This window comes from Chanodichthys erythropterus, chromosome 9, assembly GCF_024489055.1.
Source record: "Chanodichthys erythropterus isolate Z2021 chromosome 9, ASM2448905v1, whole genome shotgun sequence".
Classification (NCBI taxonomy): domain Eukaryota; kingdom Metazoa; phylum Chordata; class Actinopteri; order Cypriniformes; family Xenocyprididae; genus Chanodichthys; species Chanodichthys erythropterus.
In genome coordinates, this window is record NC_090229.1 from 15,297,837 (window position 1) to 15,317,471 (window position 19,635).

General features: G+C 36.4%; 2 protein-coding genes across 2 annotated transcripts; one reads left to right on the forward strand and one right to left on the reverse strand.

Moving 5' to 3' along the window:
• Nucleotides 1-1,722: 1,722 nt before the first annotated feature.
• Nucleotides 1,723-4,261, reverse strand: tmco1 (transmembrane and coiled-coil domains 1). The gene is made up of 7 exons (XM_067393654.1): nucleotides 4,083-4,261; nucleotides 3,858-3,935; nucleotides 3,713-3,772; nucleotides 3,489-3,535; nucleotides 2,815-2,882; nucleotides 2,532-2,676; nucleotides 1,723-2,350 (listed from the first exon to the last, which is right to left on the reverse strand). The coding sequence occupies exons 1-7, from the start codon at nucleotides 4,150-4,152 to the stop codon at nucleotides 2,252-2,254; spliced, it is 567 nt and encodes a 188-aa protein (XP_067249755.1). The 5' UTR covers nucleotides 4,153-4,261; the 3' UTR covers nucleotides 1,723-2,251.
• Nucleotides 4,262-6,183: 1,922 nt separating this feature from the next.
• uck2a (uridine-cytidine kinase 2a) lies at nucleotides 6,184-18,248 on the forward strand. The gene is made up of 7 exons (XM_067394716.1): nucleotides 6,184-6,319; nucleotides 10,850-11,009; nucleotides 11,441-11,537; nucleotides 12,827-12,969; nucleotides 13,086-13,183; nucleotides 16,265-16,313; nucleotides 16,648-18,248. The coding sequence occupies exons 1-7, from the start codon at nucleotides 6,215-6,217 to the stop codon at nucleotides 16,782-16,784; spliced, it is 789 nt and encodes a 262-aa protein (XP_067250817.1). The 5' UTR covers nucleotides 6,184-6,214; the 3' UTR covers nucleotides 16,785-18,248.
• The last annotated feature ends 1,387 nt before the right edge of the window (nucleotides 18,249-19,635 follow it).

Here is a 19,635-nt window from a genome sequence, read left to right on the forward strand (position 1 = left end):
AACTTTAAGTTGGCTTGAAAAAGCATAGCCAGAAAGTTTGAAGAAGTTTTCAAAGTTTGAAGTTTAAGTTTTATTAGATAGATAGATAGATAGATTGGTAATTGTCACAGATGGATACTATGGAGTTTTTATAGAGTTATTAGCATGTTCTTAGCCCACTTTAGCACTTAGCTAATCACTATTAGCATGTAGCTATTCACTGCTAGCATGTTGGAAGTCCAGATTGCTAGCATGAGTCAAAAGAGCCAACCGCCATGTCTCTACGATGTACTGATGCAGAGATATAGATTTTGCAAAACGGTTGCTAGGGTACTCTGTTTGGTTGCTAGGGAGTGGCTTGGCAGCTACCAGTGATGATACTCCAAAGGCTGCTTGACAATATAAACCAACCCCCATGTCTGTACGATGTTTTGATGCAGAGATATAGATTTTGCAAAATGGTTGCTAGGGCACTCTGTTTGGTTGCTATGGTGTTGCTATGCAGTTGCTAGGGTACTCGGGGTGGTTGCTAAGGTGTTGCTATGCGGTTGCTAGGGTACTCGGGGTGGTTGCTAGGGTGTTGCTATGCGGTTGCTAGGGTACTCAGGGTGGTTGCTAGGGTGTTGCTATGCGGTTGCTAGGGTGTTGCTATGCGGTTGCTATGGTACTCGGGTGGTTGCTAAGGTGTTGCTATGCGGTTGCTAGGGTACTCGGGTGGTTGCTAGGGTACTCGGGGTGGTTGCTAGGGTGTTGCTATGCGGTTTCTAGGGTACTCGGGGTGGTTGCTAAGGTGTTGCTATGCGGTTGCTAGGGTACTCAGGTGGTTGCTAGGGTGTTGCTATGCGGTTGCTAGGGTACTCGGGGTGGTTGCTAGGGTGTTGCTATGCGGTTGATAGGGTACTCGGGGTGGTTGCTAAGGTGTTGCTAGGGTACTCCGGGTGGTTGCTAAGGTGTTGCTATGCGGTTGCTAGGGTACTCGGGGTGGTTGCTAAGGTGTTGCTATGCAGTTGCTAGGGTACTCGGGGTGGTTGCTAGGGTGTTCATATGCGGTTGCTAGGGTACTCAGGGTGGTTGCTAAGGTACTCTGGGTGGTTGCTAAGGTGTTGCTATGCGGTTGCTAGGGTACTCGGGGTGGTTGCTAGGGAGTTGCTATGCGGTTGCTAGGGTACTCGGGTGGTTGCTAAGGTGTTGCTATGCGGTTGCTAGGGTACTCAGGGTGGTTGCTAGGGTGTTGCTATGCGGTTGCTAGGGTACTCGGGGTGGTTGCTAGGGTGTTGCTATGCGGTTGCTAGGGTACTCGGGGTGGTTGCCATGGTGTTGCTATGTGGTTGCTATTGTATCCAGGCTGGTTGCTAGGATGATGCCAGTGTGATTTGTGTGGTTGCTATGCAGTTGCCATGGTGTTCTGGGTGGTTGCTAGGTTGGTGAGGTAACCCCCCCCACCCCACAAACTACGCCCTTGACTACTGCTAACCTTGAATGTACATTTTACAGAAATCTGTAAAACGTATGCAATCTGCATACCTTCCAAAACAAAAACCCACCATCCAGACATTATTAAAGATAGCTATAACTATATTATAAAATGAAATGGTAACTCACAGTAGAATAATTCTGTGGGGAAAACTGCAGCACAGTTGCAGAAGGCTAAAACTTTACTTTGAATTGCAAAACAAATTGGGTCTATGCCCTATTTTCCATACTTTTTTTAAAAAAAGAAAAACTGTAAAACTCTTTGCTTAGTCAATTATTTTAATCCTGTGCAAGTGTAATTTGAACATTAAATAGTGAAATAAACAAAATACAGAGGAACAAATGCACAAAGTATAAACTCACAAAAATCCTTTAATTTAAATAAAACTTTACATAGACAATCCAAAAAATCCACGGATGAAACTATTCTCTCAAATTCAATTCTCAATATGAATGTTATATTAATTAATATTGCTTGTAGTTAATCAAAAAATAACAATAGTTACAACAAAGAATCTTTTTAAACAAAAAGGTTTAAAGAAATGCTTAAGACTGAATTTACATTCATAACTACCTTTGCTCAAACTTAAAGAACATTTTATGTTATAAATGGGACTATAAATTTACCCGATTAAAAAGAAAAGAAAAAAACAAACAAACACACAATGCACAACTTCTGTGGTCATCACAGGTATCGGTAGCTGCACAACCTGACTATCATACGCTCACATTGAGTGTTGCTCACACAATGCACAGCTGAGTGTCTCATCTTTTTTTGTAGGCATCTCACTACAAATGTTCATGAAAACTTGGCAGCTTGTGGAGGAGGTCCCAAAAACCCTCCAGCCTGTTTGGTGGCGGCACGGGAGGGGGCGAGTCCCAACATCTTCTGGATATTCTGAAAGAAAGGTATTCAGTGGTAAAAGTTAGGGCATGCATTACATAAAACAACTGAATTGAACAGTGTCAAAGTTTAAACTTACCTAAAAACTGCTATTACATTATTACAGCTTGGATTTTACCCCATTCACTCAGAGAAATACTTAAGAAATAATAGATAAATAATAGATAAACATTACCTGTCGAATCGACATGGTGCACAGGATGTAGAGGAAGATGAAGGAACAGTCTGTGTAATCTTCACCAAGAAGGTTACGGTGTGAGAGACCTTGTATATACGACAACGGGACGAATGGAAGTTTGGCCACAACACGACCATCAAAGCTAGAATGGAAAGAGAGAGAGAAAAAAAAAGCCAGAATATCTTTAAAAACATGTAAATGGAAACCAATATTAGCCTAAGATATTATTGAACATATAACAAAGCACCTCTGAGATAATGCAATGAATGGGTCTACCTACATGGAATTGAACATGCCCATCAAAGCAGTAAAGCAAAAGCCAATGGCAAACATCGATTTCATCCGGACCTGCAATTAAATGATCTTTTAATACAATGTCATAAAAAAAAAAAAAAAATTTAACTTGTTAAACAGATCAGAATATTTATTATGAGATTTAGTTCACCAAAAAATGAATATTATCTCATGATATACTCACCCTCAAGCCATCCTAGGTGGATATGACTATCTTCTTTTAGATTAACACAATCGGAGTTATATTAAAAAATATCCTTGCTCTTCCAGTTTTTTCCAATTTTAAAGCTCAAAAAAGTGCATCCATCCATCATAGGAGTACTCCAGAGGGGTTAATAAAGGCCTTCTGAAGTGAAGCGTTGGGTTTTTGTAAGAAAAATATCCATATTTAAAACTTTATAGTAACTAGCTTCCGGAAGATGGCTTTTTTGGGGTTTCAAAATCCAAGTTACTATTCACTCCCATTAAAAAAGCTTGGAAGAGACAGAATATATTATAATATAACTCTGATTGTGTTCATCTGAAAGAAGATCATATACACCTAGGATGGCTTGAGGGAGTAAATCATGGGATAATTTTTGGGTGAACTATCCCTTTACTTATAATAATGAATTATATAATTTAAATTTGAGAATTGGAATAGAAAATATATTAGAATACCATAGACAAATCTCTGTTATTGTTCTTGAGTTTCTCCTCTTGTCTCTCTGTTGAAAACAACATTATAGTTATTTTATTTGTTTCATTGAGGACCAGTGATCATGTTGCGTAATAATAATTGAATTTGTATTAACTGTTAATAATAATAATAATAATAATTATTATTATTAGCATAATAGCTTTATAATTTAGTTTTATAATAATAATAATTTTAATTATCTTACCAATTTTTTTCTTCTGTTGACGCCCAGCTGATTCTGTAATTGTCTCCTTCTTTTTCTCCACTAAAAAAAATGATGCACAATTTTTAACAATGATCACTTGGATTAAATACATGCAAAGGACACATGCTTCATTCATATTACTTACGTTTTTTACTTTGTTTTTCAACCTCAGCCTTTAGTCTCTTGTATTTGTCTGTGCGGTACACCAGAACCCATGTTATTCCTGTAAAAACAGAGCGAGGCAAATGTTATCCAAAAGCTAAAGCATTTGTCCTGTATTTGCTGAGCTCAGGACATTTTCCTAGACCCTCGCTAGAACCTTTTGACATGTAAACCTGAATCTCAAGATTTTACAAACATTTTAACATACCTTCCGCTAATAACGCTGTGCAAATAGATATAAACACTATCAGGATCGTGTCTGCAAACATTGTGCTCATGTTGGAAAAAGATTAGAAGACTGATAATAACAATACTAGTTAATACTTTAGTTCAGCGACAACCTCTACTGTAGCAGCGTCAGCATTAGTGTGGTGATATCATCAATGTGCGCCCGGCTTCCTCGTGGGTGCTGAATGTTTGAGCTATGAATTCATATGACTCCACATCTCCTACTAGTGGCAGTGACCCATCATCAAGGCACAGAATGACGAAGAACATTCAACATTTTTCATAGTTTAAGGATGGGTTTTTTTATTATTTTATTATTTTTAGGATTGTCTTGCAATGTAAACAGCTAAATGCACTGTATTATTTATGATGGTTAGTGGGGGTTTATTTTGGAGATGATAGTCACTGTGGCAGCAGTGGGTCATTCAGTTCCTCAGCACCTGAAGTGGGACAATCACATTGACTCCACTGTGAAAAAGGCCCAGCAGAGGCTGTACTTTCTTCACCAGCTGAGGAAGTTCAACGTGATACAGGCGCTGCTGACACAGTTCTTCTCAGCCGTCAATGAGTCTGTCCTCTGCACTTCAATAACTGTCTGGTCAGCTACAAAATCAGACATCGGAAGACTACAGAGGACAGTTTGGACTATAAAGGGTTGTTGGTGCTCCCCTGCCCACCCTCCAAGAACTGTTTGCATCCAGAGTGAGAAAAAGGGCTCAGAAAATCACTCACATCCAAACCACCATCTCTTTGAATTTTTGCCATCTGGTTGGCGCTACAGAGCCGAGCACCAGAACAGCAAGGCAGTTTCTTCCCCCACGCAATCTACCTCATGTTCTCCCCGCTGTGCATTGATAAATATGTGCAATAACACTTATATTTATTTGACAATACTCTTCTTTTTCCATTCCCTGTTAATTCTATTCTATGTGTATATAGCACACCCACATACAAATTTGTATATTTTGTTTATTTATATTCATACATGTGTCTTATTTGCATGTCTTTTTTATTTTATTGTACTATCTGTGTACTGTTGTCTCTGTGTACTGGAAGCTTCTTCTGTCACCAAAACAAATTCCTTATGTGTGCAAGCTATAAAGCTCTTTCTGATTCAGATTCCTTTAATTAACCATGTAGGCTATACATGTCACATGATACATTTCATATCCACTGAAACAAATAAAGCAATTAGAACTGCGAGTCTGTGCTCTCGTTTAATTATTTTTATAATGTGATTCTTCATATTCATATTATTATACCTTGTTTTTTCTTAATGTGCATTGTTACACTGAGTTATATTATTAACAATTTACTCTTTCATATAAGTATAAAAAATACAAGAACTATTAGGTGTAAAGCCGACAGGACTATACTGTTAAAAGGTTTAATGATTTGATTTAAATATATATATATATATATATATATATATATATATATATATATATATATATATATATATATATATATATATATAAAATGATTTCATTTTGCTTTCCTATAAAAAAATATTTCAGTCAAATGTTATCACTGACATTAAGATTTGAAAATGAATTACATAACTGAGACTGATAAGGGATGATTTGAGAGAACAAAAGGTGTGCCCACATATTTGTGGATAGTCTGCTACACTATGTACACTATTGTTTACATTTTCATTAATTTTGTGTTTCATAATTGTTTAACTCCTTAATTTTTGCTGACAGGTTACTTTCTGACAACTTGCTTCATAATATATTTAATAAGCTCATTTTTTTTCTGGGCAAGAATGGTGGAAAGTGTTCAATAGTTCTTTCCAATGGTCAGTCAGTCAGTCAGTCAGTCTGTCTGTCTGTCTGTCTGTCTATCCATCCATCCATCCATCATCCAACCACACACTATTAGAATTTAATGCTGAATTTCATTTAATGTTTTCAAACTTTTCATACTTTCTTACAATCTAGACAACAATCTAGACATCTATTCTAAATTCCAACTAACAGATAATACCACACCACACCACACAAATGGTCCAAAGGAAAAGGTTAGACACACAATTGAAAGGAAGGGGAGGAGGAGCCGCTGCTTGCCGTGGTAAAAGCAGCCCATAGTCTCAGTGTGCGCACTGACAGCATGGCAGGAGACAGCGACAGCAAGTTGGACAATCAAGCCGAAAATGAGCATGTTGTCAGGCAACCTTTCCTCATCGGGGTAGCCGGCGGCACTGCCAGCGGCAAGGTTGGCATTCTGCTTTACCTTTACCTGAATATTATCAGATATTAGTTTATTTCTGTGTTTGTCAGAGACGAGATGAGCGCACACTGACCGCGTGGCTCATTGTCACGGAATCATAAATGTGAACATTTATTTTATTCCCCGAGATGCTTTGACATGTCCGACGTAAAAACGTAGACTTTTAGCATTTAAGGAGTGATCTTGTTTATTTATTTATTTATTTATTAAAATCAATCAAGTTTAAGCATTTATATGAAAGAAATAACTAATAAACGACGATAGTATTTTAAAATGTTATACACGTACAGTGAGAATATATCGAGTACATTATATCCCTTAAAAACAAAGATGTTGGTCATTTCCCTGATATAGACAGCTCCCACACATCGTCGCCATACATTCACCATGGCGATGGTGGACGTACCAACTTATTAATAAGCATTTAATCACTATTATTATTTTCATCTGAAGTGCTCAAGAGCCAGTTTAATTAATTTACGAGAAGTAACAGGATTGTTGTGGATAAGGCGTTGTTGTGTCGAAGCAAATCACCACCACGTCCGTCTTTTGTTGTTAGAAAACAGCATGAAACTTGCGCCGGGTAAATCACCTCAATCCCTCTGACATTCCATCATATTCAGTAAAATCCCATCCGTTGTCGAACACCTTAATTACAGTTTTACTTTACTACGTGGTGTGAGGAAGGTCTAACTTTACGGTTATATGTGAATGAAGCATTGTCCGCTAGGATAACAGTTATGATACGAGCACAAAGAACGGTCTTTGTTTTATAGGCTAATGGTGTGTGATATCAGAGAATGAGATAACAGTCCCAGTGAATTTATGTGTGTGTTTAGGGTTAAACATCAATAACTACCGAAATTGGACGATAAAGAGGAGTTAATCGCGGAGCTTTTGTTGGTTAACGTTATTGGGGTCAGCGGCACAGCGAATGTGTCACATCTTACCTCACTTACGTGCGTAAAGGCTGCGTGCGTGCGTACGCAATGATGCGTCAAGACGGCTGCTTCAACGAAGAAGTGTTTGTTTTCGATTTGTTTTAGTTGTAATTTAAATATTTATAGATCATATTTTCTTGTAGTGATGTTTGTGTAAGGAATATTTAATAATGTACTGTTAAAAAAAACGACGAAAAAAGTAAAATGCTAGAATAAAAATGCTACAATCAATGCTATACTCTATAACCCTCTATATGCTATAACCACACACACACATAGAGAGAGAAAGAGGGAGAGAGAACAATGTAGCCTACGTTACTTATGTAATTCATTTTTGAATGACATCAGTTATATTAACCTTTTGATTGATTTTGTTATGTTTTGAAGCCCATTTTCCAATTTTTGACATGCTAAGTTTTTTAAAAGTGTATAATAACCACTCTGTTTATTCATAATTTAAAATGTCTCTGCACATAACTTGTCTGTTCCTTTCTTCTGTTTGCTTATCTTGTTTGCTTATGTTGTGACTGCCATATCTCACAGCTGTCAGGTGTGCAGGTTTCTCTCTACCACACACTGCATGAGAGAATGTGTTGTCTAATTTCTCAGTGAAAATACTTTGACTGTAGACCTCCTCAAGCAGTATGTTATCATTCCTGTGGCCATGTAGACACTCAATGTTTTGTCCAATGCTATATGTTATGCTCTCAGTGTGCTGTTTAAGGACACCCGTTTGTTTATATCCTGGAACTGCTCTACCAAAGCAGATAATTGACTGAAGCAAGTGCTGCCACACTATGTTTAATGCAGCCATTTCTTAGCATTGAGAGCATACATCACAACCCACTAGGTGCACTTTAGGTATAGCATTCACATTACATTTCTAAATGGCAGCTTAGATTGTTGGGTACACCAAAATGCTTGAGAATTAAAGTCTGCATGAAACAGAAGTTGCAATAGGCTTTTCTTCCCTATTGTTGTGACGTATATCCGAGTAAAACAGCTTATTGAACAAGAAAACAATCTCGCTGAAAGAGGCCATTGAGCACGTGAACAGGATTAGAAGCTACTTTGTCTTGAGATTCATAGATCTTGGGCACAAACCATCAAATGTCAAAGAAGTTTTTGTTTTTTTCTTTTTGTAAGACTTTAACACATTGGGAAAATGGTGTTACAGCATACACGTAGCATATACTGCAGCATGAATAAATCAGTAAAACTTTACAATATGGTCCCACTAATTGATATGTTAACTAAAATTAACTAAAAAGGAGCAATTCATTTGTAGCAATAATTTTTAATCTTTGTTAACATTATTTAAATATAACTGTTCATTTTTAGTTTGTGTTCGCTCAGGTCAATTAAGTAATTTCATCAGATACATTATTAGTGAAATTAACATGAATGAATCAGTGAAATCATTGAAAAAATATTCTAAAACATTTTTAAGTCTTAGTTAACTATGTAGTTAACTAATGTTAACAAATGGATCGTTATTGTAAAGTGTTACCAGTAAATGATATAAATTACTGCTTTACTGTTCATTGTTCAACATGCTGCTTGTCCAGTTGAATTGCACATGTTGTAAACTACTGCACCGCTATATTTAAATATGTGGTTAAGTGCCACTCTCATAGTTTAAGGACCCAGCGTGCCGAATTGAAGTTGAAACTTGCTATAAAAATAAGAAAAGATGTTTTCTTGGTGATTGTAAGTTATTGTGAGGCAAGTAAAATTCTCAGAAAACTATGCAATGTGTTTGAGCTGTGATTATTTTGTGTGTGAGTAACAAATGTACCCATTATTTACATAACTCTTAAGTCAGAAATGCATTGTGTTTTGTAAGACATAAATGCCTTGAAGCAGACCGTGGCTGTTTTTGTTTAACATATGCTTGGTGTATGTGTGTAGCTTCTTATACAGGGCTTGGACAGCTTGAACTGTTGGTAGATTATGCTTTAAATGGATTGAGGGACTGGCAGCCAGCATTGCAGCTGGTGAGGGAAAGCTTTGCAAGACATTTTAGAGCATAGGTTAGATACAGCAGGGTTTTATCAGACTCTGCAGGATTCAGTTGGATATGCCTGCACTGCTGTCTGCCTCTTTATTGGCATGTGGTTGGGTTGAGTTTTTACATGATCTAATAATCTGAACTCATTGCATGTGGTTTTGAGTGTTCTAGAGTTTGACACTCTATAACCGATACCAATACTGATTATTTGCATGTTTATGTGCCTGAAAACCGGTATACAAAACTAATATATATTATTTCTGCTTTTGTTATAACAGTTATAACAGCACTAAACTGAACAAAACTGTATAAAAAAGATTTCTGTACTGTAATTTCTGCAATTTTTACTACCTAACAAAACACACTTCTACATCAATAAATAATGGGGTCTGAAAGAATCCAAGTTTGTGATATACCAAATCTGATACCTGATTATGGAAAAATGCTTAAATATTGAGAAAATATCAGTAAATCCAATTATCAGTTGATCACTACATTCTATACATACATTCATTCTAGTCTTTCATAATTATAGCTTTTACTAGTCTGTTCTACCTCATGCATCAAACGTCTATGTGACGGTAAGTTTAGTCATTTTTGCAGAGTGTATGAAAGCTTACTGAATAAAGGTTGGGCTAGAGTATTAATATTTTCTCTTATCAAGGAATCTGAAAAGGTACACCATTCACCTTGTACATTTTAATGCTGTTTCTCTCTCTTTTGTGCTGGGCTCATCAGGGTGTGTCCTCCATATCCTGTCATATATCATATGAAGGTGTTTATAAGTAAACTGCCTTTGGAATATAGATCAGTTCTTATAAAGAGCATCAGTGTACTAGACATTGTCAAGGTGCTGAAATCTCTCAGTGATAGTGTGAACAAACACCTGCCTGTGTTTTCATAACTGATCATGGTTTGTGGTTTTTAAGGTGTCACCTGTGTGTGTGTGTGTGTTTGTGTGTGTGTGTGTGTGTGTGTAGGTAGGTTATGGTCCTTGCTCTTTGTTTCATCTTTTAAATAGACATGCTTATTAGTAACGCATTTAGGGATTGAAGAAACAAATTATCTAAGTCCTGTTGTGTTCTGTTATGTAGAGTTCTGTTTATGCCTTGAATGGAGGTGGTGTGGTGCTTTTGAATGTAATAATTTTTTAGTGATATTTGTATTTAATATAAGTCATTGTTTTGTGTCATTTGTGTCAAAATGCCACTAACAATACTCATAATGTGTATGTTTAACTACTTGCATGAAACTGAAGTTGCGTTAGTCTTTGCTTACCTATCGTAATGTATATCCGAGTGAAACTGCTATGTAGGGTGGGACTGAATTTTATCTGTCAGGAATTGATTGGTTCGTTGTGGTTTGTCATTGCTGTGATCTCATGTGAGTGACAGGTTGCCCCTCCCTCAAGCCAGCAAACGCATCACCATAGAAGAGATGTCATTGCAAGGGGGAGGGGAGGTTATTTTGATTAAAGATTATCGGCATGTGAAGATTACTCACTGAAACTTGCTGTTAGAGCATATATGTGCTGAACTACAATCCTGTCTTAATTTTTTTTAGTCATCAGTTTGTGGGAAGATTATGGAGCTCCTTGGCCAGAATAAGATCGACCATCATCAGAGGCAGGTGGCCATCCTCAGTCAGGACAGTTTCTACAGGGTACTGACCCCCGAACAAAAGGCCAAGGCTCTAAAAGGACAATTTAACTTTGACCACCCAGGTAAAAGAGCTTGAAAAGCTCACGTCTACATTTGATATAATTTAATTTAATTTTTTTTTTGTGACCTGATTTATGGTTCTTCATGTGTGCTTTTTGTATCGCCAAATACTGCTGCCTATTGCAGTGTGTTATTGTGAGCAGAATACAGCTCAGACCATGTCCATTGATGCAGTCTGTATATTTTGGCAGCTGTGTGTGTGTGTGTGTGTGTGTGTGTGTGTGTGTGTGTGTGTGTGTGTGTGTGTGTGTGTGTGTGTGTGTGTGTGTGACTGTCTGCCTGACTCAGCCACCCTCATACACACCCATTCTGCAGAAGCACAAGTGGTTTATCACCTTTTTGCTTGTTCTCGATTTCCCACCTCCTGTGGATCAGGAAACCTTAGAACAAATTCTGTGCTGTCTCACTGACCCTTTTTTACTTTGTCTCACAGATGCGTTTGATAATGAGTTGATAGTCAAAACCCTGTGTGATATCATGGAGGGAAGAACGGTCCAAATTCCAGTCTACGACTTTGTTACCCATTCAAGGTCAGTTCAGACCACATTTGAGAACAGTTTAGATAGCTTAAAGGGATAGTTTACTCCCAAATTAATATTCCTGAGTAAATTCATCATTACTACAAACCCATAAGCCTTTGGTTAATCTTCGAAACATAAAGACTAAATTAAATGTGTTCATCATTATAAAGCAATTTTTGATAAGACAATTGTATAATTTTGTTCTTTTATGACCTTTTTCGATCCATAAGTTTTGGTTACCTGGACTTTTTACTGGAGGGACAGAAACCTCTCAGGTTTAATAAAAAATATTATAATTTTTCTTTCAAAGATTAACCAAAGTCATAAAGGTTACATGAGGGTGGGTAAATGACAGAATTTTCCTTGTTGGGTGAACTAAACCTTTAAAGGGATAGTTCACCCAAAAATGAAAATCTGATGTTTATCTGCTTACCCCCAGAGCATCCAAGATGTAGGTGTCTTTGTTTCTTCAGTAGAACACAAATGATGATTTTTTTAACTGCAACCGCTGCCATCTGTCAGTGGTATAATGCAAGTCAGCGGGAACTTGGACTATAAGAGTAAATAAAACACGACAGACAAATCCAAATTAAACCCTGTGGCTCGTGACGACACTTTGATGTCCTTAGACACGAAACGATCGGTTTGGGCGAGAAACCAAACAGTATTTATATCATTTTTTACCTCTAATACACCACTATGTCCAGCGGCATTCAGCACTCGATTCATGAAGTCTGATCGCGCTCTGACAGCGGCAGTGATGTCTCGCTCTCATTTAAGTATATGCGCAAGACATCACTGCCGTTGTCAGAGCGCGATCAGCCACAGGGTTTAATTTGGATTTGTCTGTCGTGTTTTATTTACTCTTATAGTCCAAGTTCCCGCTGACTTGCATTATACCACTGACAGACGGCAGCGGTTGGAGTTAAAAATCATCATTTGTGTTCTACTTAAGAAACAAAGACACCTACATCTTGGATGCGCTGGGGGTAAGCATTTTCATTTTTGGGTGAACTATCCCTTTAACTTCTTATCATTGTATTGTATTGTTTCCATGTGCTGAAATTTCTGTATTTGAGTTTCAAACCGCACATGAAAGCATATTTATTTTGGTGTGCATATTGAGTGGTTGCAGGAAAGTAGCAGTTTCATTGCTAATTGTAACTGCTGTTGCTTTGCTTGCACACTACTTGAGCATGCAGTGTGAAACAGGCCTTATCTTGATGTGTTACATAAATTTGTTTGCTCAGGTATTTCCTGCATCCTGATACACTTGTGTTTTCCTTACACATATGCAGGAAAGAAGAGACGGTTGCTGTTTATCCAGCAGATGTGGTTTTATTTGAAGGCATTCTTATGTTTTATTCGCAAGAAATCCGAGATCTGTTTCAGATGAAGCTGTTTGTGGACACGGATGCAGATACACGTCTGTCACGCAGAGGTGTGTGTGGGTTTCATCAAGATCAGTGGATCTCAACAAATATTCATAATGTGGTTGTGATAGGGCAGTGTATTTCAGTGCAATTAAATTCACATCTCATTCCCCTCTGTACATAGTTCTGAGAGACATCAGTGAGAGAGGCCGTGACCTAGAGCAAGTGCTAAACCAATACATAACATTTGTTAAGCCTGCCTTCGAGGAGTTCTGTCTGCCAGTGAGTTTTACAGTCTTCTACCATATATGCTGACCTACTATTTGGAGTTAGTTATTTTTATCTCTGTTTTTTATTTTATTAATTAATTAATGGTGTTTACCATTATTTATATATATATATATATATATATATATATATATATATATATATATATATATATATATATATATATATATATATATATATATATAATTTAAAATAACTGGCTTATATTTTAAATGTTAAATACAGTCAAACCAAAAATTATTCAGACATTTCTTTTTAAATATTTTTGATATATTTTTACTAGTGTGTGCAGGACACTATAGTTCATTTATGTAAGTGAGGATAGCAAAATAAAGTAAACTGTGACATATTATACCCAAACATTCTTTATATAGTGGACTACCAGTAAAACTGATAAAAATTTGGAACCAAAAATTATTCAGATACTTTGACCTGACCAAATTTTGCTTAAGTATTATCTGACATAATTATGGTCATTTTTTCTGACACAGTTTAACGCTGAGATTGTCATATTTTATTACCATTTTTTTTTAAACTATAGTGAATAAACTGTATTAATGAATGAAACAGAAGAGAGTACACTCCTCACATTTTTGTAAATATTTTATTATATCTTTTCATGTGACAACACTGAAGAAATGACACTTTGCTACAATGTAAAGTAGTGAGTGTACAGCTTGTATAACAGTGTAAATTTGCTGTTCCCTCAAAATAACTCAACACACTGCCATTAATGTCTAAACCGCTTTCCACAAAAGGGAGTACACCCCTAAGAGAAAATGTCCAGATTGGGCCCATTTAGCCATTTCCTCTCCCCAGTCTTAGCTGTGAATGGAGAGCAGATGTGTTAAATTTGGTGTTATCGCTCTCACTCTCTCATACTGGCCACTGGAAGTTCAACATGGCACCTCATGGCAAAGCACTCTCTGAGGATATGAAAAAAAAAGAATTGTTGCTCTTCATAAAGATGGTGTAGGCTATAAGAAGATTGCCAGTACCCTGAAACTGAGCTGCAGCACAGTGGCCATACAGCAGTTCAACAGGACAGGTTCCACTCAGAACAGGCCTCACCATGGTCGACCAAAGAAGTTGAGTGCACGTGCTCAGCATCATAGCCAGAGGTTGTGTTTGGGAAATAGACGTATGAGTGCTGCCAGCATTGCTGCAGAGGTTGAAGGGGTGGGTGGTCAGTCTGTCAGTGCTCAGACCATACGCCGCACACTGAATCAAAGTGGTCTGCATGGCTGTCGTCCCAGAAGGAAGCCTCTTCTAAAGATGATGCACAAGAAGGCCCGCAAACAGTTTGCTGAAGACAAGCAGACTAAGGACATGGATTACTGGAACCATGTTCTGTGGTCTGATGAGACCAAGATAAACTTATTTGGTTCAGATGGTGTCAAGCGTGTGTGGCGGCAACCAGGTGAAGAGTACAAAGACAATTGTGTCTTGCCTACAGTCAAGCATGGTGGTGGGAGTGTCATGGTATAGGGCTGCATGAGTGGTACTGGGGAGCTACAGTTCATTGAGGGAACCATGAATGCCAACATGTACTGTGACATACTGAAGCCGCAGGGCAGTATTCCAACATAACAACCCTAAACACCTCCAAGATGACCACTGCCTTGCTAAAGAGGGTGAAGGTGATGGACTGGCCAAGCATGTCTCTAGACCTAAACCCTATTGAGCATCTGTGGGGCATCCTCAAACGGAAGGTGGAGGAGCGCGAGGTCTCTAACATCCACCAGCTCTGTGATGTCGCCATGGAGGAGTGGAAGAGGACTTCAGTGACAACCTGTGAAACTCTGGTGAACTATATGCGCAAGAGGGTTAAGGCAGTGCTGGAAAATAATGGTGGCCACACAAAATATTGACACTTTGGGCCCAATTTGGACATTGTACTTACTTTTGTGGCCAGCGGTTTAGACATTAATTGACTGTGTGTTGACTTATTTAGAGGGGATTTACACTGCTACAATGTAAAGTAGTGAGTGTCCAGCTTGTATAACAAAGTGTCATTTCTTCAGTGTTGTCACATAAGATATAATAAAATATTTACAGAAATGTGAGGGGTGTACTCAAAATGTAATTTATTCCTGTGATGGCAAAGCTGAATTTACAAAAGCTGAATGTATTTTTTTTCAGGATTCTTTGATGAATAAAAAGTTAAAAAAGCGCCGTTTATCTGAAATCGAAAGCTTTTGTAACATGATACAACTTTACAAAAGTTTTTTTGAAAGAAATTTATATTTTTATTCAGCAAGGGTGGATTAAATTGATCAAAAATGACAGTAAAGACATTTATAATGCAACAAAAGATTCTATTTGAAACAAATGCTGTACTTTTGAACTTTCTATTCATCAAAGAATCTTGAAAAAAATTGTACACAACTGTTTTTAACATTATTATTATTATTATTATTAATAATAATAATAATAATAATAATAAAAATAATAATGTGTTTTGTGAGCAATGATGCTGAAAATTCAGCTTTGCCAACACAGGAACTAATTATGTTTTTAAAATACAGTGGCATGAAAAAGTATGTGAACCCCTTGCAGAATCTGTGAAAATGAGAATTATTTTAATAAAATAAGAGGGATAATAAAAAATGCATGTTATTTTTTGTTTAGTACTGTGCTGAGTAAGATATTTTACATGAAAGATGTTTGCATTTAGTTCACAAGACAAAAAAATCGCTGAATTTATTAAAATAACCCCATTCATAAGTATGTGAACCATTGATTCTCAATACTGTGTGTGGTTACCTGATGATCCACGACTTTTTTTTTTGTTTATTTTAAATTGTAATAATATTTCACAATATTACAGTTTTGTATTTTTTTAATCAAATAAATGCAGCCTTGGTGCGCATAAGAAACTTCTTTTAAAAATGATGAAAAAAAGAAAAATAAGACGTATTTCAGGTACAGGAGAACGTATTTCTGGCATTCTGTCAAGAGAAAGCAGGTGGTGAAATATTTACCCAATGAAATGTTGTTGTTCTTGTTGATTTGCATATTGAATTTTTTTTCTTAAGGCTTCTCATTTTTTTTTTTCATTTGTTTTTCCCTCAGACAAAAAAGTATGCTGATGTGATCATTCCAAGGGGAGCTGATAATCTAGGTGAGATTTTTGAATGTGTTTGTCATTTGTCATTTTACCATGGAAGAGAAGAGACACAAATACTTGGAAATGGAAATGTTTTGGAACAGTTTATCATACATATATTGTTTTGAAAATAGGAATGTTTGAGGGTGCCAATCAAGGCCGCAGTTCCAGTCTTCTTAGTTTGGGCATCTCAACGTTCCAAAACACAAAATATTTTTATCACTTGCAAAAAAGAAAAAATTGTCATAAAAATTGTTTAATAAACAATGACTTGTAAAACAACTTTACATGCTTTACATCACTTTATATCTCTCTCCGTCTCTCTCTCTCTCTCTCTCTCTCTCTCCAGTTGCCATAAATTTGATAGTACAGCACATTCAGGATATTCTGAATGGTGGCTTGACCAAACGCTTGAATGGATACCTCAACGGCCACAACACGCCACGTAAACGGCATCCCTCAGAGTCCAGCAGCAGGCCGCATTGACCAGCCCTCTACCAGGACATCAGGGAATGCAAGAGAGAATGAATGTTTGAAGGATGGATGCAAGAGAAAAGAAGGATTGCTTGTGCATTTTGTTTATTAGCCAACACTGTATAAGACAAAAAGAATTTCAAAGACTGCCTTTTATTTCATTCTACTTCCTCCCTTTTTTTCTTTTTTTTTTTTTTTCGACTGGCTACACTTGATGTTTTAGAAGTTAGATAGATGAATAGAGCTTCTAGTTCTGTGATTGTTAAAGGTCAAAATGGAAATTTCCTCACTATTTATTTTACCATTTTTTTATTTTAGTTTTTGTACCTCTTTAAGGGTAGGTTTGTTGAATAAAAGGGTGGATGCAGATAATTAAATATTTCATGACTCCATGGTAATGAGGATCGAACATAATTTAAAAATATATTATTATTGTTTTATTTGTTTATAATTTTTCCTATCAGAAAGAACTACATTTGTACATTTATTTAAAGAACCTTTTATGATTTTGAATCGCTAGAAAGTTCTTTTGAGGTCAAAAACAGTTGATGTTTTAAAATTCAACTTGGTTGTCAGTAATGGAATATAATTTTTAGTATTCTAGCATTATTGATATGATGTCCCCCTAAGATCAGTGTTTCTTGCAGAAGGATAAACATTTATTCCTCCATTTCACTTGAACAATTCAGGCAGTGTTGCTAAATCACAACAGGCCTCTCAGGGTGTAGTTACTACAAATGAAAACAATAACTCACTTTAGTCCTAAAAGGAAAGACAAATAAGTAAATTTCTACATTCATCACAGAAGACTTCAGAAACCACACCTCTAAACAAAGAATCAGGCTTACTAAGCAAGACTAAATTTGCTTATGTGGTCTATATATATTGTACATTTATCATACTTGGTTCTGAATTACAATTCAAGCACTGTTGAGTGTTACAGTGGCCACACAGACTCAATCCTGGCACCTCTCAAATATTTACAGAGATGCCAACTGACCCTTATTAAGCATGGTCATGTATTTGAAAACAAAAGTCCAGTGGTTGATTGTGCAGTGTTGCTTTGGAGTGTTAGCATGAATAGTGATCTATTTGTCAAGAGATTTATGTTCATATACTATGCTATGCACTGTATCCTTGACTCTAATATTGCAATTTGACACTCAGTTTATGATTCTCTTTAATTAGACTTGTGAGAGGCATTTATATAATTGGAGATGCTTACTTGAATGGAATTCTCAGTCTCTTCATCCTTTGCAATGTTTTTTTTTTTCACATTGTTGTTTTTTTTGTGTATGTCAGTTTTAAACTAATCTAACCACTATTTAACCTGTGTTGTGACTTCATAGATGCCCAGGCTACCCATAATATTTACACCATGATGCCACATTGGTCAGTCTTTGAGAAACTCACCAAAGAGTTGTGTTTTTTTTTTTGTGTTTTTCAACATGTGTTCACAATTCAAGTGGTTTAATTTTCATATGCAATACATATTTCCCCCTGTTGCTCAGTTTTCTGTATCTTAGAGCTACAGGAAAGCCATTTCAAGGCACTCTGAAATCATCATGCAGGGATGTGAACCTGAACAATCCAACCTTTAAACCCAAATATATTCCCTTTGATCTTAAAATCTTTCACTTAAAATTGGTTAATCATTGACACTGTTCTTATTCAACATAATTTTTTATATTTTATTTATTCTTTCACATTGCTGCTATTATACAGGGTGACACATCTACAGACTTATGTAGAAAATTCTAAATGATCCATTACCGAATGATGTGAATATTTATTTGATTGAATATTATTATTTTGCTTTGGCGTCATTTAAGCATCATTATTACGTTTAATCAGAGTCAACATCATTTATATCTGGGCTAGATGCAAAGAACTCATTTTGTGTGATTCAGTTGGCATGGTCATAAATTAATTTGAAATTTCTTACCAGATGCTTCTCAAGAACCAGTTTGAAACCTTTGCAACAAATTTTGTGCCATCATAACATTTTTGCATGTGAAATTACAGACTGTTCCTTTTTTTACATTAGCTAAATATTGTAAATATTACTTTTCTAAACAACTCTTTGTTACTCATCCAGGCTGTTGAACAGAGATATTAATACCTCTCATCAGGTTTTTGATATATTAGCACAGATTTAAACACCAGCTTTTAAAAATGCAGTACACCTTACAAACAATTATTTTCACACAACCACACAGTTCATCCCTGAATAAAATCATGATTTCATCTCATTATTTTACCAACTTGCACACCCAGTGTGTAATCCTACTTGACTGAAAATGATGCAAATACAACGTTGTTTTTACTGAAATTTGTGGGATTCCAAAGATTTAAGCTGTTGTCATTGTTTAATGTACAATCAATTAGTTGACTCCCACACTACTGTCTGTGATTATAGCAAATACAGATTTTACCAGAATATTTGACCTATTTATGTTGACTTTAAAGAAATCATAGTCTGGAACAGATTGTCTTGTTGTGAAGAGGAGAGACTTTGGAAGGGATTTCAAAAGAATGGTGTTTTGCATGATGTATCATAAGCCTATATGTTCAATTATTGATGCCTTTAAGTTTTGGTGCTTGCAAAAAGGGTGCAAAAATGCAAAGAAAGCCAAAACCATACTAAAACTGGAAAAGACTGCATGCTTTTGTTGTTGGACCAAATAGAACTACAGTTGCAAGGCTTTAAAACAGCATTTCTGTGACATTGCAATGAGTATAAATAACACTTTATCTTGAAATGTTATTCTTGAAGCTGGAGATGGGCTTTTTTCCTTTTTAAGTGTCTCTGTGGTTTAATAAATCCATAACTGTATCATCATGTAAATGTGTAAACAATCGC